The 22,756-nt window shown below is 39.9% G+C and overlaps 8 protein-coding genes across 11 annotated transcripts; 2 read left to right on the top strand and 6 right to left on the bottom strand.

Moving 5' to 3' along the window:
* Positions 1–1,244: 1,244 nt before the first annotated feature.
* Positions 1,245–4,194, bottom strand: LOC120001597 (WD repeat domain-containing protein 83). 2 transcript variants are annotated; one of them, XM_038849982.1, is made up of 8 exons: positions 3,904–4,187; positions 3,709–3,811; positions 3,501–3,608; positions 3,291–3,400; positions 3,064–3,171; positions 2,937–2,982; positions 2,531–2,662; positions 1,245–1,757 (listed from the first exon to the last, which is right to left on the bottom strand). In XM_038849982.1, exons 1-8 carry the CDS (start codon positions 4,110–4,112, stop codon positions 1,674–1,676), a joined length of 900 nt encoding a protein of 299 aa, XP_038705910.1. In that variant the 5' UTR covers positions 4,113–4,187; the 3' UTR covers positions 1,245–1,673. The 2 variants fall into 2 exon arrangements, 1 of the variants encoding a protein (XP_038705910.1); XR_005468957.1 differs by having other exon boundaries at positions 1,735–1,757; positions 2,865–2,982; positions 3,904–4,194.
* A 461-nt stretch (positions 4,195–4,655) lies between these two features.
* LOC120001303 (egg cell-secreted protein 1.4-like) lies at positions 4,656–5,220 on the top strand. Its single transcript, XM_038849556.1, has one exon. It carries the CDS (start codon positions 4,705–4,707, stop codon positions 5,086–5,088), a length of 384 nt encoding a protein of 127 aa, XP_038705484.1. The 5' UTR covers positions 4,656–4,704; the 3' UTR covers positions 5,089–5,220.
* On the top strand, positions 5,213–6,131 carry LOC120002501 (egg cell-secreted protein 1.4-like). Its single transcript, XM_038851271.1, has 2 exons — positions 5,213–5,300; positions 5,734–6,131. Exons 1-2 carry the CDS (start codon positions 5,213–5,215, stop codon positions 6,129–6,131), a joined length of 486 nt encoding a protein of 161 aa, XP_038707199.1.
* Positions 6,132–6,972: 841 nt separating this feature from the next.
* LOC120002500 (fasciclin-like arabinogalactan protein 19) lies at positions 6,973–7,590 on the bottom strand. Its single transcript, XM_038851269.1, has one exon. The coding sequence runs from the start codon at positions 7,588–7,590 to the stop codon at positions 6,973–6,975; it is 618 nt and encodes a 205-aa protein (XP_038707197.1).
* A 1,219-nt stretch (positions 7,591–8,809) lies between these two features.
* On the bottom strand, positions 8,810–11,154 carry LOC120002859 (probable mannitol dehydrogenase). The gene is made up of 5 exons (XM_038851711.1): positions 11,005–11,154; positions 10,131–10,244; positions 9,529–10,042; positions 9,278–9,431; positions 8,810–9,182 (listed from the first exon to the last, which is right to left on the bottom strand). The coding sequence occupies exons 1-5, from the start codon at positions 11,100–11,102 to the stop codon at positions 8,983–8,985; spliced, it is 1,080 nt and encodes a 359-aa protein (XP_038707639.1). The 5' UTR covers positions 11,103–11,154; the 3' UTR covers positions 8,810–8,982.
* A 2,174-nt stretch (positions 11,155–13,328) lies between these two features.
* LOC120001215 (probable mediator of RNA polymerase II transcription subunit 26c) lies at positions 13,329–15,735 on the bottom strand. The gene is made up of 9 exons (XM_038849438.1): positions 14,821–15,735; positions 14,642–14,710; positions 14,479–14,561; positions 14,293–14,366; positions 14,117–14,166; positions 13,976–14,009; positions 13,790–13,902; positions 13,616–13,709; positions 13,329–13,515 (listed from the first exon to the last, which is right to left on the bottom strand). Exons 1-9 carry the CDS (start codon positions 15,196–15,198, stop codon positions 13,403–13,405), a joined length of 1,008 nt encoding a protein of 335 aa, XP_038705366.1. The 5' UTR covers positions 15,199–15,735; the 3' UTR covers positions 13,329–13,402.
* Positions 15,736–16,164: 429 nt separating this feature from the next.
* LOC120001579 lies at positions 16,165–17,681 on the bottom strand. Its single transcript, XM_038849958.1, has 2 exons — positions 17,374–17,681; positions 16,165–17,268 (listed from the first exon to the last, which is right to left on the bottom strand). The coding sequence occupies exons 1-2, from the start codon at positions 17,414–17,416 to the stop codon at positions 16,784–16,786; spliced, it is 528 nt and encodes a 175-aa protein (XP_038705886.1). The 5' UTR covers positions 17,417–17,681; the 3' UTR covers positions 16,165–16,783.
* LOC120001577 lies at positions 17,669–21,988 on the bottom strand. Of its 3 annotated transcripts, none has more exons than XM_038849956.1 (3): positions 21,474–21,988; positions 19,353–20,877; positions 17,669–17,960 (listed from the first exon to the last, which is right to left on the bottom strand). In XM_038849956.1, the coding sequence occupies exons 1-3, from the start codon at positions 21,847–21,849 to the stop codon at positions 17,693–17,695; spliced, it is 2,169 nt and encodes a 722-aa protein (XP_038705884.1). In that variant the 5' UTR covers positions 21,850–21,988; the 3' UTR covers positions 17,669–17,692. The 3 variants fall into 3 exon arrangements, 2 of the variants coding, with proteins under 2 accessions (XP_038705884.1, XP_038705885.1); XM_038849957.1 differs by having other exon boundaries at positions 17,736–17,953; XR_005468935.1 differs by having other exon boundaries at positions 17,830–17,960; positions 19,246–20,877.
* Positions 21,989–22,756: the final 768 nt, after the last annotated feature.

Here is a 22,756-nt window from a genome sequence, read left to right as displayed (position 1 = left end):
TGTCGGTATCCCTGCATCGTTTTGATTCACAGTTCAGCTAAAGCCAGGTACCTTTTTTTCTACTGTAGAGAAAGGGATAACTCTCCCGCCAATATATCATATTGGCGATTTGGCGCTATTTCCTTTTTAACTTTTCGAGGTTCACCAATGGGTGAAGTGAAGGTATATTCCGTTTTGGGGGCGTGTTTCTGTAGATTATGGTGAAGACAGAGGGATTGGGGGTAGGTCCGGTACACTAATGTACCGGGCAATAGTCCTGTTCACATAGGGATCGTTAGATCTTTGAAAACAGATCTGACGGTCAGACCTTCACCATGAAGATTGAACTTAGGTCTTCACATAAAATGCACTGGGCGATGCGCAGTCTTTCCTTGATGCCGCGCTCTCTCTCAGCTCCGTCTCCGCGATCTGTTAAATTAACATATTTATTGTTCAGACTGTAGAGAATATGGACGAGAAACCTAAGAAGAAACGAATGGACAACAATCTGTATCATTATCCGTCACAACTCTTACCAGCCATTTTCATTAGAACTGTTATCAAATTTAATTTCCTATAGAGAGAAGAGAAGCAACTCGTAAGCACTTCAGTAGCATTTTCCTTTCAAACACCATTTCCAAAGAACCCAACAACAACAAAGTTATTGTTAATTTCTTCTGGGTATTTTCTCTATTTTATCTTTGTTAAATTTTCAAGCTTTAGCGACCCTGATATTTGCGAGATTTGTGTGGCTTCTTCACGGGTTGCCTGAAGACTGGGTATTATCTCTTGCTAGACCGAACGAGCCGGAGCAGGCTTTCTGAAGATGGTTCCAAGAAATTTCAGGAATGTCATGGAAGTGGCGGTGGCACGGGGAGGGGGATTACCTGCTTGATGAGCGATGCGTTTTTGTGGTTGCAAGGGAGATGGCGATGGAACTGCAAAAGTTGACCACCCCACATCAAAGCCGTTGTGAAAGGGTGGGTCGTGGATTGAAGTTGTGGTAGGAGAAGGAAGTAAAGTAGGGGAGAGATTGTTAAAAATTTTAGTCAAAAAACCAAAACCATAGGATTTAGCCACTTTTGGCAGTTGTATGCATGCATCCCTTGTTGCAGCAAAAATATAAAATGCTGCCTGGGATTTTGACAGATAAAAAATTGTTACTTTCCAACGGAAACTCCATGTAACCTAAGAAAGGAAGAGCATATATCTCGGATAAAAAAAATGTTGCAAAGCTTGGTTTCCCTCGGCCAACAAGTTATATCTGTTCACCACAAAAGGAAAAAAGTCTACTTTTGGTCGAACCAATCAGGGACTCAAATTGACATTGTCCACAAGCATGGGATACAGCAATATTCTAAATGGCGAGGATATCATGTGCAGTAGCTCATACATGGGGTACAGGAAGATTCTAAAATGGTGTGATATCACGTGCAGTTGCTCATAACATGGGTTGGGGCACCGCAATTGCATGTGTTACATTTCCAAAAAGAAAAAAAGTATTCATTGTGTGTATGAAAAGAATTAAGAACAATGGTTTATGATTAACTAAATGGATTTGGAAGGGGGATAGGGCACGGTTAGTTGAATCTCTGCACCAGCATGCTAAGTTCCAACTTCCAAAATCATACCATATAAGATGGGGTGGGGGAAGTCCCTGTGTCAAGGTAGCTAATGTTTGATTGCTTCCTTACTCATGTCTTCCAAACGCGGATTGAGCCATCAACAGAAGCAGTTATCATGCAGTTGTCTTTTGGGTGGTAACTCACACTAGTCACCTGCCAATAACAAGTCACCAACGTTAAATTATTGTCACTTTCCTTGAAGGATGCAATAAAAAAAAATCCAAATTGGGATCCAGGATCCCTATCAGATAAGCCCCTGTTGAAACCTGCCGTTCAAGTGGCTAACTTCGCAGAAGATCTTTAGATACCTACAATGTACATCACACGCATTCCTGACAAACATGATATTTCCCCACTTTCTATGAGGACCAGCAATTTAGGAGCTCAGCAGCAAATTTAAAGTGTCACAAGATGGGGCTGTTCTCTAGACTACATGGGGTCAAAAATTTGAAAATGAAAGGTCATCAATTGGTATATCAATGAAACCAGGTATATATCCATAAATTTGGAAGTGCAAGTGATCCAAATTTGCTGCTTGTCATTCTTGGAATATTTTATCAGTGGGGTTGCAAATAAAGGTTTATCGTACATCTACAAGTTCGTACTATTTTCACACAATTTGAAACCTTGGATTAAGTTTCACTATGAAAATAAGGCTCAAACACTTAGTCTAGTCGAGAATCTCACAAACCTAGCCAATCTGACTGACATCCATTTAAACTAGAACTAGGACAATAAAGTAAAAGCACTCCAGTCATGAAAACACTCAAGAATCTTAATCCAGCTACAACAGAAGCTAACTTGAACCAAAATTAGTGGATTTAGAGTGAGAATTGAGTAAAACCACTGATATCAAGAAAATTCAGCATTACATCATAAAATACTGATCTCAAGAAGTAGTAAACATAATGGTTGTGAGACATTACCACAGAGGAATGAGCACGGAAACTTGACACCACAGATGCATCGACAAGATCCCAGAAATAAATATAGCCATCCTCAGACCCACCAGTTACATGTGCATCAGTGTTGGTGAGGCAGCAATCTAGTTTATAAGACTGATGCATAATGACAGAACATTAAAAAAAGTTAAACCATGGAACGAAATACCAGTTACTCAAAAGCAGGTAAGATATGTTCCTGCAATTCAGAAATCAGAATGCACAGATAATGACATGGAATTAGCGCCAGACATATATTGTCAAAAAGTACAAGCAACAAGTTGAAAAGAAAAAGAAAAGAGCTTCAGAAGGACAATACCCAGTTAAACTAAGATGACAAGGAACCGTGATCAAGTATTAAGAGAAAACTGTCTAGCATCTGTGTACCAACCTTACACCTATGGCCTCTATACTCTTGCAACAATTCGCCTGCTGACCTATAATAAATCAGAGGTAGTAAAGAGGCGAGAGAAGCTCATAAAAGTATAGAATATGACTCTTCCATATATGATAATTACCTGTCCACAAGACGCAGAGTAGAATCCAAGCAACTCGCTAGTATGCAGTTGCCATCATTCGACATAGAGATACAGTTGACAGGGTGCCCCAAATTATCTGATATTTCTCTATATGACACACCAAAATTATCAGCATAAGATGTTGGTATTGATATCACAATATTTCGTGGTGAAAGATAGCAGAGCACCAATTTTGAAGAGCAGAAATACATTGCAGTACTACATACCGACCAAGACGAATGTCAAATGTCCTAACAGTGCCATCAACACTTCCACCGATTAGTTCCGTTTTTGTTAGACATACAGACATTACACTGTCTAAAAATGTATCAATGATCTGGAAATCAACCAAAATAGTATACATTTTATGAGTTTGGATTGAGGAAAAAAACAGAAGAGCATCTGGAATGAGAACAACTAGAGCAGAAAAAAAGAACCTGAATTGGCTCAGTGCTGTGAGACCTACAGTCCCAAGCACGCAGGGAACGATCATATCCTGCTGATACTACCACGGATGAATACTCGTTAAACTTCACAGCATTTACCTGGAACAAGAAAATTTTCTTTCAATAATGGAAACAACTACGATAGCTCGATTTCATGCTAGAATTACAAGTCACGGATTTTCTTAAGAAACAAACAGACCTCACTATCATGGCCACGAAATTTTCGAATGACACGTCCAGTTGCGACATCCCAATAGAAAATCTGCCGGTCACCGCCACAAGAACAAAGCTTCGAATTGTCCCTACACGAATTCCAGAACAATTAACAATCATAAAACACATACCAGTCGCGTGCAGAGAAAATTAGGGTTCGCAGGGATAGAGAAGTACGTACGGAGTAACATGGACGTCACGGACTTCGCGGCCGTGTGATTTGTAGGTCTTGATATGGACCCCACGGTGGGGATTCCATAACCTAATGGTACGGTCCTTGCCGCAGCTCAGGCAATAATCGCCGTTTCCGTTGAATCTAGCAGCTAAAACTGCGCCTTCGTGCCCCTTCAGCACGTTTGTCTCCTTCGTTGGCAAATCCGATACGCTCATCCCTCTCGCAGACCGTCGTGAGTTTTCTGTTTGTTGGTGAGTAATCGCAGCGAGAGGTAGCTGAATCTTGGGCTTGTTACTTGAGTTGTTTGGACTTTGGAGGAAGCTCGGCCCAATTTCTGAACAACCTAATGACCCAACTGAAAACACTATTGGGCTTAATGAGACCCAAATGTAAAGATTATTGGCCCAAAAACCATCTCAAGGTGGTGGAATTATGAACTCTGTCGGTCAAACCCGTGCATATATCTGATAACATGATAAGTTGAGTATAAATCCAGTGCGTGTTGATTAAATTTTCGGTTATGTGACACCTTTAACCCACTAATAACTTATCTTTAATTGCACTTAATTTCGCTCTTACATCAGTTGGAAGAACCCATCATCTTCTTTTTTCAACTTTTTGGTTTTAAGCAATTAATAGATTAATCAATTAATCATGAGATTGATCAATTGATTCCTGATTCAAAAAAGTCCTTTAATCTCCCTCACAACCAATACTCCTCTATAAATAGTATCCAATATCCTCCATCCTAAATCATCCCACTCTTCTTCCCCAAAAATAATAACATTTTACTTACAACAAACTATTATGGCTATCAAGAATGTGCTTATTGTGTTGGCATTTCTTGGCTTGATTTCAAATGCAGTTGCAACACGGGAGCTGTACGTCAAGCCAGAAGACAACCTGGAGGCGAGGCTTGAAGCAAGTGGTGGACTTGTGGAGTGCTGGAATGCACTGATGGAGATGAAGTCATGTTCAAATGAGATTGTGCTCTTCTTCCTTAATGGGGAGACTGATATAGGCCCTGAGTGTTGCCGTGCAATTGATATTGTAACTAAGAATTGCTGGCCTGCAATGCTTACTTCACTTGGTTTCACTGCAGAGGAAGGGAACATATTGAGGGGTTACTGTGATGCATCATCCTCTGCTCCTGCCTTGGCTCCAACTGCTACCGTGAAGTATCAGATATAATGGAGTCAAATTAGAGGAGTTGGGTCACTGTTTTTTGTGTTTAGAATAAAGGGTTATGCCATTTTTATTCATGTTTTGCTTCAATCCTTTTATTTCTCCACAAGTTGTGCGGTTATGATTGTGAATGGAACAGTTCTTTCAACTAATTCTTACCGTCTCTGCTACAACATGCAGTAGCTATAAGCAAGCAATGCTCTGTGTTAACTCAGGAGGTACTTTAAGACTAATGTTAAAGATAAAAGTCCCACATCGGAAAAATTGAAGAATGTTAAGATCCAACACCTCTCAAGATGGCCATTTTAAGGACAAAACCGTGCAAGCGTTATCTCAAAGCAACATTATAGCAAACTTGTTGAATAATCTACACAGGAATAGATTAATAACCACAGCAACATATCCCAACAGAGTATTATTTACTACTGACTGTCAACATATAATACATTCATCAAGATTCAAGACCTAGATTGAGGATTTAAACTGTCTATGTAAGTCAGACTGGCAAACCGTTTCATTTCACACAATCAATTGTACAACAGTTAAGACCCTCTTCGTCTACTCAATTTAATTTAACCTCCCACATCCTGTTCAAGAACTCTTTACCTCCCCCATGAAATTGTTATAAATAATTTATCAACCTCTCCTCAGTAAAAACAATTCTCTTCTGGCTCTCTGTCATGGCTAAATCTCTCAATTTTATACTCACCATTTTTCTGGCTTCTTCCATTGCCTCCGAGCTCAATGCACGCCCTTTGGACTCCAGTCTAGCTCTCGAGTCAAGACTACAACTAGACAGTGAGTCCAGCTGCTGGGACAACTTATTCGAGCTCCAATCCTGCACTGGCGAAGTCATTATGTTCTTCCTCAACCAAGAGATGACCTATTTGGGCAACAGCTGCTGCCGAGCCATCTACATAATCGAACATGAGTGCTGGCCTTCCATGCTTACCTCCCTTGGCTTCACCCCACAAGAGGGGAATATACTCCGTGGCTACTGCGATGCAAGGGATCAGCCTAACCATTCTGCTCCACCATGTCCAGAATAAAAGCATTTGACATAACCACGAATGATGCTTGTGTAGCCAAATAAACTTGTTTGCACTACTTTAATTTTTGTTGTTCGAGTACTGTTTGATGTTTTTCCTATGATTCTAGAAAACATTTTAATTCCAAAAATTTAATGCTGAGGTCTCTAAGCTTGGTGCACAAAACTCTCTGGACATCTATGAACTATGATGCAGTTTATGTAGCAATTCAGTAATTTTACCAGTCTGTAGAGAACAAGAGATGATGGAAACTAGTCTTAATGTGGGACAGATAAATTATGTTTAAAGGATGTAATGAATCATGAAATACGGAATTAGTTATTCTAATTGAAATTCGTGTCATGTAACCGAACTCTTCACAATTCAAGAAGTTTCACGGTAGAATCACCTAATAATCCCCAAGAAAAAAGAAAATCTTGACAGGACAGATCTGTTTGGTTGCTGAGAAAGTGGAGACAATTCCTAAATTTCTCTACTTCAACCCTCTCACGATCCTCAATAAGGCAATAATCCCCTAGAAAAAAGAAATTCTTGACACGACATATCTGTTTGGTTGCTGAGAAAGTGGAGACTATCCTATATTTCTCTACGTCAACCTGTCTCAGGATCCAAACAACCTCCTATTACAGTCTACAGTTCACTAGATTTTTCACACAATTCTATCTGTTAAGAGTCCTTAAAAATTGTAGTGAAGATTGTACTTCGTGAATCTACTATGTGGAGCACCGACAGAACCACTAGCAGGACTATTCGCATTTCCTCCTTGATTGCAGTGAAATCGAACACGATTTCCCTCCTTTTTGACTCTCGGATCAGTCTCCATACTGTCCGGCAATAGACTTCAGTCCGGAGGCAAACTCGCCGGAGAAAGAAAGGCATATGAAGTCGGTGGTGCCGCAAACCACAAAGCGACCCAATAATCGGCATCCGACCCTGCGTCAGAATCAAGAATCCCACCCAGCCCATGCACTGCAATTCTTGACCCGAGAAAAAGATCCTGGCGCGAGATCCGAACGTCGCCCAGAGTGATCGAGTCCAAGACGGCGCCGTTTGGAAGAGTATAATTCTTCTCGATTGAGAGATATCGATGGAGTAGCAGATTCGGGAGGTGCGAAAGAGGAAGGCGGCGAAGGTCGGAGGTGGAGAGGCGGAGAGGGGACACGTGGCTGGCGAGGGAGGTAATGTAGTGAGGGGCAGTGGAGTAGAGGTCGAGAGGGAAGAGTAGGAAGTCCGGCGGAGAGAAGAGGGTGAAGGAGGCGTTCTCGGTGGAGAGAAGGCGGGGGCGGAGATCAGATGTGACAATGGCGTTGGGGAAGAGCGTGTAGCCGTGGGAACGGAGGGTCGACATGGCCGCGTTCAGCTCTTGATCAAAAAGATTGGCAGAAGAGATGGAGAAAAGAAGCAAGAGAGTGATGAGATGGAAAGTCAGGTACAGTGCTCTCTTGGAAAGATCGGCCATTGTTGCAGAGTGAGAGAAGGATTTTGAAATAAGAGACAAAGCTGAGAGGGGATTCGTTACTTCTGTTAGAGCATCCACAGTGATGCACCAAATATCCAGCACTTCAAAATCATTCTCTCTCTTCTCATCTATCCTACGTGGCACAATTTAATTGGATGAGTGAATCCCACAATATACATTATTCATCAACACTCCATACATTCCAACACTTAATACTCACTTTCTCTATTTTCTCTCTCTTTCTTTTTATCATCTCTCTCTTCTTTTTCATATCTCTCTCTTCTTTTCATCTTCTGTTTCTTCCTTTTTATCATCTCTCTCTTCCTTTTCATCACCTCTCTCTTCACTATTCATCACATCTCTCTTCACTATTCATCAACTATATACATACTCCAACTCTCAAGTATCCTTTTTCCACAACTAAATTTTCAAGTGTAATTTTTCACCCATTGTGTGTATGTAGCACTATATTTATCAAAAAAGTAACATTTCAAGTACTTGAAATACACTCCATTATACCCATTGTGAACATCTAGCACTTTAACTTATCAAGAAAGTATCATCTCAAGTACTTCAAATTCTTCCCATTGTGGATGCTCTTAGGTTTGGCGGGGCTTGTAGTTCTTGAAAGTCGAATCCAGTGACGACAAAATACGTGATGTGCGGCTAAGATCATAACACAGAGTTTGAGCTGGGCCACTTTACAGTTGGTGGCCCGCTTTGTCCAATGGGCCTCACGATGTTTGGGTTTTGTTTAATTCTCCGGCTGGGTATAAACTATAATGTGAAACATAATTATGCTGGGCCATCATTATGGGCTGGGTTCTTCTTGGAGAATGAGTTCGGGAATATTAAGTTGACAAATGACAACCACGGGCTCTGTTGCTTATCTATCAAGGCTTTGGACGGATGCATGCCGTCAAGTTCAAGATTTGGAATAAGATGAGAGTATTTTCAAGAAGTTTTTCTGATTTCGTGGGCTTTTGACCCTCTTCTGAGAAGGTTTAGAAACCCCATTTTCACTCGCATGAGCTTTGGCATAGTGATGAGTATCCCATATCGAAGTGGGTATTCATCACATAGTCTAAACGTGGTGTGATCCTGTGAGTAGTTCTGATGATCCAAGATTTACGCACTCAATTGTTTGAAGGACATGCTGGGCTGAGTATTCATCGGTTAAAAAATAAACAAATTTTGGTGGACAATAATAAAGAGACACAACAAAATCACACAAGCAATTAATGTCTTTCAGATTAAGAAAAACAAAGATAAAAACCAACATAAGTCAAGGAAAGCAAAAGTTGGTTCATCTGTAATCCCATACTGTAGATAGTAATAACTATCAAACTTATTAACTGAGAAGGCAAATCCCATCAAGGCTTCACAGCAGATCTACTGTGACAAGGAGTTCGCCACATCGATGACGAACCGGTACCTGACATCAGACTTGGCAAGCCTATCCATGGCTTTGTTCATGTCTTCCATTTTGATTAGCTCAATATCTGCAGTGATATTGTGCTCAGCGCAAAACTCTAGCATTTCCTGCGTCTCCTTGATCCCTCCTACGCCACTTCCTCCGACAAGCTTTCGCCCTATAACCGTAACATTGTTATGTAAACTATCTCTGCAAATGAATCAAACTGATGGTCTTGAGGTTGAAGGGAACAGACTATATAAATTTTCTTACCTGTAACCAAGGGAAAGATAGGCAACTCTAGAGGCTTGTCTGGCAAGCCCAAAGTGACTAGCTTTCCATTAACCTTCAGCAGATCAAGCAGTGGAGCCAGGGGATGAACTGCAGACACTGTGTCAATGATGTAATCCATAGTACCCATGGCTACCTGTAAAATAACAGCACAAAATAACAGGATTTAATGGAGCACAAGATAGTAAAATTATGAGATTTTTGCTGGAAATAAAATCGAGTTTATTGTATACCTTCATTTGCGCAGGGTCTCTGGCGACAATGAATGAATCAGCGCCAAGCCTATCAATTGCTTCACTCTTCTTGCTTGGGGAGGTGCTAATAACGGTAACTTTCAACCCAAAGGCCTTACCAAGTTTCACAGCAACATGACCAAGTCCACCAAGTCCCGCAACCCCCAAGTGCTTCCCAGGCTCAGTCATTCCATAATACTTCATTGGGCTGTATATTGTTGTCCCCGCGCATAACAGCGGCGCAGAAGCATCAGATGGCAGGCTTTCAGGGATGCGAAGCACACAGTGTTCATCCACAACAATCATATCAGAATAACCACCATAAGTCATTGTCCCATCACGGTGTATAGAGCCATAGGTCAATATAAGCTCAGGACAGTAAGTCTCAGAATCCTGCTGGCAGTACTCGCAATTCTTGCATGAGGCCACCATGACCCCAACCCCAACCCTATCACCCACTTTGAATTTCTTCACACTTTTGCCAATGCTGCTCACAACTCCAACAATTTCATGGCTGCAGATAGACCATAAGCATTAAATTAATCCCATTGTATAAACACATGCATGCACATACACAATATAATGAGAGAGAAGCATAATACCCCGGAACCATAGGATAACTGGTAAAACCCCATTCATTCCTCGCAGCATGCAAGTCTGAATGGCAAATTCCACAGTAAAGGATTTTGATGGTGACATCCTCATCACCATTTTCCCTGCCATAATCCAAGTAGAGAACAATTTTTAACAATAACAACCATTGTAAAAAAACAATCTTTGAATGAATCCTATTATTAAAAAATTGACCACTAGATCACCACAAACCCAGTGGGCAGTGGCGGATCCCAAATTTAAAAAAAATAAAAAATCAATTTCTATAAATAATTTTATTTTAACTTAAGAGTCAAGCACTAAAGCAGAACGCCTCAAAAGTAACATTTCGTATAGATTTAGTCATAAAATTCTAATTCCTAAGCTTAAATGCCTTAAAATTTTTTTTAGGGATGTTGCATGGCCACGATCCCCATCAACCTTTCTCTCCTTCATATAATTTCTCCGCTTTGTTACTGACTAAGACCCTCTCAATCTACTTATCTACTTTTTAGATTTGCCACTACATATCCATAAGCAAAAAATCTATAACCAGGGCCTTGACATCGACAACCATTGATCCATCTATTCATAACCAATCATGTGATTCGTATATCTCTAGGGCATGAAATTAAAAAAAAAAAAAAATCACTACCAAAAGGTGTAGTCCATGCTCAACAGTAGTCTTAAGTTTTGAGACCATAGTCAAATCATCGTTCCCAATGAAAATGATTCAACGGTTCTTCTACTGTCTCTTTTTTAATCCAGAATTTCGTTCTCGTTTGTGTTTCGAATATTGTTTATGTCAACCAAACATGTTATTGGCAATGAAAGAGAAATAAAAAAAACATAAGATAATAAAGTAAGAAGTAGAAGCGAGAGGACCTTCGAGAGAAATGGAAGGGTGAGAGGACTCCAGAGGTATCTGTGGCAGCCCAGCCAAAAGCCTTTTGTGGATGCTCTTCTTCTGGTGATTTCGCCATTCTTCCTCTCTCAATTTTTTCTTCTTTTGTGAATGTGAATGTGTTATGTGATGATCTTTATATATACACACGTCTATGAATGAATCATAAATGGCACTTTCGCTTTTTGGGTATCTTTTTAGAATAGGAAGAACTTTTTTCCCCCTTGTAACAAATATACATAATTACAATAGGCATATTTAGGTAATAATTTTTATTTTTAAAAATCACACATGTGTAATATTCATTGTAACAAACTCAACGACGTATTAATTTAACATGAAAAAGACATGACAATCATACACCGTTGAATATAAACTCAAAATATTCAACATTTTGATCACGATAAATTCGAATTATTGTGTTCGTTATAATGAATATTACACATTTTTAATTTTTAAAAATTAAAATAAATTTTTCGGGACCCCCGGCACCCATAATCAAGGGGGAGGGTAGGTAGAATTAAATGGAAGATCCACACAGACTGTCACACATTCATATTACCACTTACCAGAATTTGTTTGTGTCCCAATTTTCTCTATAAAAAGGAAATACCCCTCAATTTCTGATCATAGTAGAAAATAAAACAAAAAAAAATAATAAGAAATAAAAGGAAGGGAGATCCAATTTGGTTTGGTGGTTGTGAAAAGAATTGGGAGCATGTGATGGTCTCTGAACAAATGGTTTGGTGAGTGTGGAAACTGTGCACAAATGACAAAACTTATTTACTTTTTTTCTTAAAATATATTCATTAATGCATCCAACAACACACTGAATTTACTCATGAAGCAAGCATTTTCTTCAACAACATGACGATCATTAGGGGATGGTCATCAACACCAATGGAAGTTTCAAGTAAGTTTTTTTTTTTGGATGAAAATTTCAAGGTTTCGAACGCCAATTTTGAGCAACAACTAAAGGAGGTCAATTGCGCACATGGAATCAAATGCATGCCTTTTGAACAATTAACTTATAGTTGAAGGTTATTCATAAATGATAATTTTTTTTACGGTTTTATGCAAGGATAATCCTAGTAATTGTTAATACAATATGTTACTATCATAATAATTTATATGTCGTTTTTGAAGAAAAATATGATGATTTTGAGGAGGAATTGCAGCCACTTGCAGCCAATTGGATTGCAGCCCCCATCTTATAGTTATCAAATTAAAAAGCTATTTGGCAATTACATATCTGAAAATTCCAAGCCAAATGTTCATTCGAGTTCTCTCCATTCATATTTTGTTGTACATTATAATATTTGCCTTTCTTTGTCGTATGTTTATTTGCCATTAGAAATATGTATTACCCCCTAAAAATATATATATAATAAAAAATAACTTTAATTGTATTGATAAGCCCAAAACTCAGAATAAAGTTAAGGGCCTAAAATCTGGCCACGGCCCAGTAGCCATTATGTTTGTGGGTCTACAAAACCAAACAAGAGCCGCATAATCTTGGATCACTTGACGATGTGGCCTGTGGGACACGAAAGTTGAAACAGTCTGCAACAAGTCCAGTGGACCGATTGCAGCCCAATATGCCATTTCATGGGCTAATGGGTTCGTTGAGCTTGTAATCAGGACAGATATAGAATATCCATCACACGGGATAGATGCGTAAGTTTTTGGACATCTCTATTGAAAATCCAGATTTGATCATATGAGATTTATATTCCCTTGACTCAAAAAACATTTTCCGAAATAAGATTCTCATCATCTTCCTTCACCCAAAATATGTCAACAAGTCAACCAAACCAGGTCTAATTCCTAAAAACTGCGTCATTTAATGGGCACAACAACTAATCAGCAGTACAGACCTATATATTACTACTATAATGCTACAGAGTCACTATGGACATTCATTAGCTTGGAGGGAGGGTTTACCCGATAATCTTTGACTAGTGTAAGCCTCACACTCCTTGAGTAACAAAATTTTCTTTTTTCCCCAGAAATTTCAAAATGGCTAACAAGCACAAACTTGTTAATTGAACCACCCAAGATACCCCTCTCTCTAGTCTCTACCCAAAAAAAAACAGAGCTCAAAACGCCCAACCAGTGACAATACAACTCTCATTATAACATGCCTAAGCATTCAATCAATCTTCCCAAATGGGATTTTTTCCCCCTCCATCAATTTCTAAATGTCATTAAAGAAAGAAAAATCAGAGAAAATGTTATTTTTTTTTCCCTCTCTAATAGTCAAAAGTAATATAAGCAAAACGAAAGAAGGGTCAAAACATAATTCAGGGTTTTCCCAGTGTTTTTTCAATACCCCTTTGTATTAATTGTGGTAATCTCTGCTTTTTTTTTTTGCCAAAATCAACGATGCCTCCCATGAGAACCCCCGCTGCCTCTGTTCTTTCCAAAGAAGGCATTCTTGGGTTTTGGTATCTCGTGAATGTCCATCACTTGAATCGTTCTTTGCCTTTTGGCTTCACAAAGAACACAATACACAGACAATAAGTGTCAGTATAGAAGCCCAAAATGCAATGAAAACAGTCAGTCAGTGAAAATTATAGATTGAAATCAAACCATTTTCTGCTTCCTTGTAGTTATCTTGAAGCCGTTTCGTTGCCGAGGCCAGCTTGTTTGAATCAAATGTGCTATCTTTTTGTTCTCTCTGTCTCTGCAACATATGATAAAGGGTGAATAGGCCTAGCAAGTTACAAGCAATCAAACAAGACGTCAATTTAGTCATAAAGCTACCAGGAAACTTTGAGGAGCAGATCCAGATGCAAAAGGAGACCGGTTGGGTTTAGCCGGAGTTTCTTTTATAGGGATCACTTCCGGCTTCCGTTCCGGTTCAGAAATGTTCCCATCTACAATCAATCAAAAAAAAGAGTAAATGGACCGAGGATCAAAACCCAGCTTTGAATCTGATTCTATACTTACTGTGGGGATTTGGAGAGTATGCAAAATCAGGAACCTGCAGTAAATGAATAGAATCTTAGAAAGGACTAACCAATAATCTTAAGGCACAATCGTCAACAACTTTCCCAATCATAGTAATCAGGATGAAAAGTTTTCTTTAACCTGATGATGACCATTTTGGCTGATTTTCTGCTGGGGTGAATCTCCATAAGCTGCAAACATTATCGTTAACAGCCATTTTCAGCTTATTCTCTCTACACTAATCTGCATTTCACTTTCTAAAAAGTTTCCCAGAATGAGAATGAAAATTTATTTTATTCATTCCATGATAACATTACCCATGAGTGTAGAGGATGCAACTTCTCCTGGCCGATTCAACCTTACCCACTCATCTACAATATCCTTCCATTTCCTGAGAAACAAACAAGAAAATAAGAACAAAATTAAACCCTGCAATATACCCATTCAGCAACAAATTAATTAGAAATTAATACGTATTTCACATAATTTTGATTCTTCAAAACCTGACGAGATGCTTCACTAGTCTCTTAACTTCATTGGATGGATGCTTTCGCAAGCGATTCACATGCCTTCCAATATCAGTCTCCTACAAACAGAATTGAATCCAGAAACAGTTAGCCAGAAAAGAAATATAATCTAACAGTATGATAATTGTTGTAAAATTACCTTGAGAGCTTTGAATGTTATATCCATATCTGCTAAACTTTGAAGCAAATTCACCAAAGAATCTTCAGACTGAAACAGACCACCAAAACAAAAAAGTGAAACTGCAAATCAAACCCAGAAAAACATGAACCAAAAGATTAACAAATCGATTAGTTGAAGAGGACAATTAAATCCAAAACCTGGTCAGGATCTTCAAGATGCTCCTTGATTTCAAGAATCCTCTTCTGTTCATCATCGAACAACCCTCCATATGGATCCAAATCATCATCTCCATTGATTGACTGTGGCGTAGAAGGCGAGCCTCGGGGTTTGACTTCAGGGCTGCTTTCTTTCTCGACGGTGATGGCCTTAATATCAGCCCTCAAACCGCCATTGAAATCACAGTTTGTACACCGACTCACCAGACTCGTCGCGTAGAGTCTCTCCACAATCTTGTCCCTCCTCTGCTTCAACTCAGCCTTGTTATCCAAAGAAGCAACCAAAATCGCCGTATCAATGAAAGTCCAAACATCCACGCCCGAACTCTCCAACACCAATCGAAAATCGTCCAAGTCCATCTTCAAAATTCCCAATACCCAAACACCACCACCACCTGAGCTTTGTTGTCTCGACGTCACGTGTAATTTAACGAGAAACTAAACTTTTGATTCTTGCAATTACATCACCAGATCTGGCGTCATGACTCCCCAACCCCCCGTACAAGAATTCCAATTAACTGAATCTAATAAAACCGCATGCAAATATCATCAATCAATCACTACCCAGAAAAATAATCAATAGATCCGCAATCACGCTCTAGAAATCAACGAAGCTGAAACAAAGATCCATTTTTTTTCCAAAGAAAGTAAAGCAAAAGTTCCCCTTTTTATGAATTTTCTTTGGCTTGGGAGAAATGGGTATAGAGAATTACAGACGAATTATGCTAGTTCTTTCTGGGTTTTGGTAATGCTGACCTACGGAGTATGGAGCAGCCATTCCTTTGGTAGGCTTTTGGTTTGTTTGTTTATTGGTTGGTTTGATGTGGCTCGGGAGAGAGATGGACGTGTAAGGACTAAAGGAGAGGTGTGGGTGAATTTTGTGTTATGGTCAAATAGTGTTGGTGTCCGTCTGTCACTTTTTTAGTATAAAGCGGGCATCAGCATAATTGATGGAATATTTTGGTGCGTTTTGATAATAAAACCTTTTTCTATTCCTCTACAGCTATATATGACTTTGCTTTGTCGAATGCATTCCCTCCTAATTTTTCTCATTATAAATCCATATTTATTTCCAACTATGATTCTCATGCTTCCACTTCCACTGTGAATTGCAATTTTGGCTAACATTAGAATTATTGTGTTATCTATAAAAACTAAAAATTATTGACATTTGGATTTTCAACAAAAAAAAAGGGGTCCCTCCATAATATCAAATAAATCCTTTTCTTTTTTAGTGAATTTACAAAGGAGAGATAAGAAACAAGAAACAAAAAACTGGGGAGGAAATTAAGGCGGCGATGTTTAACCCAATTCACTCGAGATATTGTCAGATTTGAGTGTATGGCAGCACTACTTTGCCCTTTAAAAATCCCCTCAAGTGGTTGAAAATGAGTCAATAGACTGATGCTTATAAATCAGACAACTTGATACTGAACGATATGGGATATTTTTATACTATGACCTAACAATGTGCAAAACGGTGGAGGATACATTGGTATCTTTTGGTTTACAACGGTCAATTCAACGTCACAACGCAGCACTTTGAAGATACGCAACAGGCCTGGGAGCTTTTTTCCAGGTAGCGTTAACGCTTACAAATAGGTGAGCGTATACGAGGATACGCATAGCACCGATCATCACTATCAGTGGCAAACTTGAGCAGATTTGATGCCAGATATAAGTTTACTCCATAGAGCCAATCATCCTTGTGTCAGTGACCAGATTAATAAGCATTTTCTTGGACTGAATTGATGCACTTACCCTGCTCCCAACCTGGATAAAAATAAAATGTCCTATTGACTGAACTGATGGCCAAACGATATTGAAACTATTGAATCATAAGCTGAAAGCCCTCCAATATTTATCAACAGATACGTCAACCTTTCCAACCTCCATGCAAAGACTCAGGAGCCACGATGTTGGTGCTTTCACGCCACGCGATCCTTCAGCCTTGCATCCTAGAAACGCCAGATTTCTTCAGGCTCCCTAGTATGTTCACGATCAAATTGTCTGTGCCATTCTCAATTGAATCCTGTACAAAAGAATAGGTTTTCGGAGGTTTAGTGCTTTTTATGTGATGTACGGAAGAAGTTTCACTCTTGGTGTTTATTCCAGATGAACCAAACAACTTCAAACCATTTTTAGAACCATCAACATTTCCAAACTTGTCTTCTCTTTTTTCCTCACGGCTGTACCAAGAACCACCCAGGACTTGCAATACTGGGCTATCTTCCTCATTTGTCGTAGGCTTCCCTTGAGCTTTTGGCGTCATGCCCAAAGTCTCTTCATCTGAATCTGAGAAATCATCATCAGAGAAGGTAGATTTATAATCAGCATAACTTTCTATCACATTTTTGACAGAAACACCCTGCAGTCCCTTCCTGCCAGAATTCACATCATCAACAGGACCCAGTTCATCCCAAGGAGAGTCTGAATCAGATAGCTGACTGTTAGAATTTGCTGATCCAACACGGGTATCATTTTCTTGAACAATTGGAAGACCAGCATCTAAACTGGAAGATTTTGAGGACTTACCAGACGGAATGATAGAAGGGGATTCTATTCTCACACCAGGCATTGTCTGCAACAAGTGTACCAATTTTTGGTAACCAAGCCATTGAGGGTCAATATGATAGCCATACCTGTCACGGAACAGATTTCTAAAGGAACCAATATTATATCCTTCAGGGTGATTCTTCAATATCTCATTAAGAAGCTTCTGACAGTCCGCTTCAATCTTACTCGTAGACCTGTCTGAAGATCTTTTACCAGTCAGCGGAGAAGCGGGTCCAGCATGAGGTATATTATGAAATATTTTCTCTTGGTCTTCCACTGATACTTTTGGCTGGACAGGTCATGACGAATTTCCCAGAAAAAGAGAACTTAACTCATTCGTAGCCTGATAATCACCAGAAGAAGACTCATTTGAAGCAGGAGAATCACCAGGAGAAGAATTCTTTTGAAAACATTGTGCGAGCCTGAATGGAAAATCCTGAGAAGTGCATTCTTCCACCCATTTCCTCTCAGATATTAACATATCCACCAACTGAAGCAGATCATTTTCGCTGAGATATTTAAGAACCGATGGTCCTTTCTTCTGCAAATTTTGTGCCATCTGTTCCCTGGCATGAATGTAGCAGATTAGAAATGATATTTACAGCAGCCATATAAATTCCAAATATAACGACAGTAAAATTTCACTTTGCTACTAATGTGGATAACTAATATATGTTTATGAAAGTTGATTGAAATAATTTATAAATCTTCAGAAGTCAACAGAAGATTAAAGCCAAACAACACTCAAGAATGTCAGTTTATTAAATCCTCTTTCCTTATTCCTAAGAAGTTATCCACAGTGGGCGGGGGGTTAGGGACAGGCAAAATGTATGCAGACCTTACTCCCACATAATATATGGAGAGGCTATTTCCAAGAATTGAACTTGTGTGATAGAGTCGCGCCCATACATGCTTAGCACCCAAGGCCCAACCGACACCCACCCATATGGCCCAGCTGTACCCAAGGCCTCCTTGCCCATACTAGAAAACCTTGGGTACTAAGGGAGGCTCATACCTCCCCCTATAAACAACACCTTAGCTCCCACATCTTTCGATGTGGGACAATCCTATCAATACCTTCCCCTTCAAGACCAACGCCCACGTTGGTCGTGCACCATGGTCGACCACTCCGGCAGGCGCACCTCCGTTGGTCGAGCACCATGACCGGCCACTCCATAGGCGCGGCCCCAAGTTGAAGGCACAACAGGATCATGCTTCGATACCATTGATAGAGTCGCGCTCATATACGCTCAGCACCCAAGGCCCAACCGACACCCACCCATATGGGTCGGCTATACCCAAGGCCTCCTAGCCCATACTAGAAAACCTTGGGTACTAAGGGAACACCTTAACTCCCACATCTTTCAATGTGGGACAATCCTATCATTGTGACTTCTAGATAGCACCCTTGCAACACTACCACTGGGCCACATGTTCGCCATCACAAAACGTTCATATGAAGATAAATATATGTTAGCAAGATGCTTGCTGCAGTAGGGTGAGCAGAGAAGAGAAATTTTCACAATATCTATCATGTTTAAACAAAATGTACTACAATCGGATTAGGAAAAATTATAAAGAGGAGGTTCACAAGAAATATCCACCAAGTCATTCTGACCCTTAACTTTGGATGTGATTGGGAAAAAAATTCAAAGACAAAATTACGAACTACACTATATGAAGAAACTATGACTCGTTATTTGAGACACAATAACATAAAAATTGCTCAAGTATAAGTGCACGATCATTTTCCCCACTTCCACAGTTGCATAAAAGAGAGAGAAACAGAGAGCGAGAGTATAGAAATACATGCCAATAGAGAAAAAAATTGAAGAAACTAGATGCATGAACCTGCTGTTTGTGTGTGGGTGTACATGTGTAAGCGCATGAGGGAGAGCATGTACACCATCATGTGCCAAGAAAGGAATAAAACCAATTAAATCAACCAATGCACGAACCTGCCCCTCGATCCAACAATGAGCACTGAACCTCTCGTCGTGCCAATAAAGGACTCAATATCAACCCAAAAAGAATTCAAAGAAAAAATTTCATGCTTTCCGGCGGAACTGTTTGATTGATTCAGCGTTACACTATGTTGATCACCTGAGGTATCAAGGTCTGAGCTACTCCTAAATTTGCACCAATTGACAATCCGGCTAAAGAAACGCGAACTTGTGCTAGACTTTTCACCATGTATTTCAGAACTTTTAGTCGTCTTGCTGTCCAGCGTGGATTCAATACCAAACAAAGAATGCATTGCTGGGCTTACATCAACTTTCCGACTGTGTAATTCTGCACATCTTCCACCATTTTCTATCTTCTCAGAAGTCTCAACATCAGTACAAGAATTTCTCGCAGTTTTGTGTATATTCTCGGAGCTAACTTCAGAAATGTTAATTTCGTCTGAAATGTTGCCAGTCTTCATCCTAGGACCACCAGCATTGCTGCCAAACCATCTTTTCCAGATTCTTTTTAGGAAACCAACTTCAGATGCAGAATTCTGTTCAACCTTAGGAGAATAATCACCCTCGGTTTCCTGTGTATTAATCACTTCTGGAACTTTCTCATCAACCGGCAAGGGCTTTTGCACTTTTTTTGTAGTCTGCTTCACAACTTCTTTGATAGTTTTCTCAGCAGGTGGGGGGGGCTCTAGCACTTTTTTTCCAGTCTGCTTTGCTACCACTTCAACAGTATTCTCCACAGTAGGAGCGGAGTGTGGCACTTTTCCTGGATGTGTTTTCACATCAGGTACAGTGACTGGAGGCATTGATGAATTTTCATTCATGGATCCAGTAGCTCTTCTCTCGGCATTGCACTTTAAAGATGTCGTAGCATCCTGTCTTCTATTGTTAGATGGTTCAGGAGCACTTGAAGGGATGCCGCGCACAAGAAACTGACCATCACCTTCATACTGAAGTCTTAAAATGTGTGACATTGACTGAAGAAAATGAGAGAACCTTTTATACCCGTACAAATCTTTATCTAAACTCACATTCGTTTTCCCCAATTCTGAACGGAGTTCAGTTATGGAGATTCCTTTAGGGTACAAACTCAATAGATGGTGTATCTGCGTTACGATGGTCTTTGGTATTGGATGAAGTTTATGGTCTGAACCAGGCTCAGAAAAATCATCAGTCTGTGAACATGCTGGTGGCTCAAGAATTGAGAAAGGGTCTTCTAGAGGCACGTTATATTCGCCATACCAAGAACCATCAGGGGGTTGGTTAAAATGTTTTCCAGTTAGATTTTCCCCTTTAACCAAAGCATTCCAACGCCACACGATACTTGCAGCACAACAGAGAACACCGGGAGCTTTATCTGTACTTGCAAGCAATATATTGTAATTGTTCATTCTTAATCGGTGCAAAATGCTAGAGAAGTCCCTGTCACCAGAAATTAGAAAAAGATGTGCTGGTGGAGGATTTTGAGAAACCCAATACATAAGATCGACAAGAAGAGACCTATCAGCACTGTTCTTTCCACCTGTACTGGCAGGAAAATTTAGAAAATGAGATACCAAGACCTCGGCACCAAAGCTCACAAATTTATTGGCAGAAAATTCTTATGAATCTTATTAGACCAAATGATGCAGAACAGATGCATCAACATTTTTACGTAATAGATTTACGAACCATTCTTAGAAAATTTTATCGTATCTGATCTTCCATTAGTGATACTCCAACCACAAATCTACTAATCTCATTTCTTATCCTATCAATGCTTGTGTTGCCACACAACCAAAGCAATATTATCATTTGTGCAACATGCATTTGCTGGAATGTCTCATAATCCTACATTCCAGATCATACATTCAGCATTTTTAATTGCCTAGAGTTCAAAGTTAAAAAAAAATATCAAAACGGAGGCACGCCATTTCCCCAACATTCAACAGTCAAGGTTGAGGTACACAATTTAGACATTTTTACAACGCAGCTCCACCTATCTCTGAATAACAATCCAAAGCACCACCACAAGTCCACAAATTTTATTTTTCCACTTCAATGATGCAAAATCTTCAACTAATAATTCACTTAAATCAATAAAACGGGGAAAAAGTGCAAAAAAGAAGAGTAACAAACCAGTAGGAACGTGAGTCAAACTAATCCCAGTAGAGGAAAGCGCCTCCTGGTTAGCTCTAGAGAGCTGCATCATATCCCCGAAAGCAGTTATCTGGACAGGACCATTGATACCATTGGCTCTAACCGCTGCAGTGATTGCCTGGGCGACTTTGAACACGTTCGCACCAACAGGCACATGGCAATTCTCGAAGTCCCACCACACCGAAACCCTAACATTCCGAGACTCCTCCTCGTGGCGACGCGAGGGGTAAGAGAGGGAGTGATGATGAGTGGAAGATGTAGAGAACTGAGAAATTAGGATTGCGTATGGACGACTACATTGCAATGGAGTAGAAGTGGAGAGGGAAAGAAGGGATTTTGGAGAGAAGGATCTCATTTCGAGGATTAGGGTTAGAGTTCCGGGGATTTTAAGAGATATCGGAGGAAGGGTTGTTTGGTCATTTCACACTTTCAGGTATGGATTCTCAATCGTTCTCTGGAGTTGTCCATTTTCCGGGAGGTGTGTCAGAGACATTGAGAACTGAGAAGGCAGGAGAAGGGAAGGGAGAAATCTAAAACCCTCGCTTAAGCCCTAGCGCATGTGCTGCGCGTGTGGTCTTTCATGTTGGTGAACTGGACTTTGGACTTTGGAGAATCGAACGCACCTCCTCAATATTGGGCCTCAAAAGGCCACCCCAGAGGGTGTTGCAGCCCAAGTTTGAGTGTTGCTATGCTCCCTTTGGCCCACTCTAATTTAGGCCTTAAATGAAAGATCGGCCCAATTTTTAAAAAGGAATTCCTTGCGAGTATCTCTTAATCAAAATTGGCGGGGCTCTATAATTCCCAGAGTGCACAATTCTTTTCTAACGATGTAGTAGGTGTGTCATATTATATCACATTTTTATATTTTATCCATTAGACTTATTCCCCACCAATGAATGAGAATTGTAAAAATTGTGAAAAATTTCAGAGTTTCCAAAGTTCCCTTATCCATCGAAATCAACTTTAATGCAGTCTATTTTGGCACAAACTTAGTGACTATCAACAAATTTAGTCTTATACGCAAAAGTCTTTTGATTTACCATCCTAGGTATTTCTTTTATTTCCGAGGGAACCTCCATCTCAGCGTGTCATTTTGTGATAGCAGAGTCATATCCAAACCTTGGGTCACTAGCCCACTTTGACAACGGACCTGACTAGGTTTACCTACCATTATCTTGGTAGCCCTGTGAGAATATACCGTTGAGAGAGCTCTTGGTGGGAATAGAACTTGTGATCACACCTTGTCACTCAATCAACCAGGC

Source organism: Tripterygium wilfordii, chromosome 7 (assembly GCF_013401445.1).
Source record: "Tripterygium wilfordii isolate XIE 37 chromosome 7, ASM1340144v1, whole genome shotgun sequence".
Taxonomy (NCBI): Eukaryota; Viridiplantae; Streptophyta; class Magnoliopsida; order Celastrales; family Celastraceae; genus Tripterygium; species Tripterygium wilfordii.
This window is presented reverse-complemented; position numbering and strand designations above follow the sequence as displayed.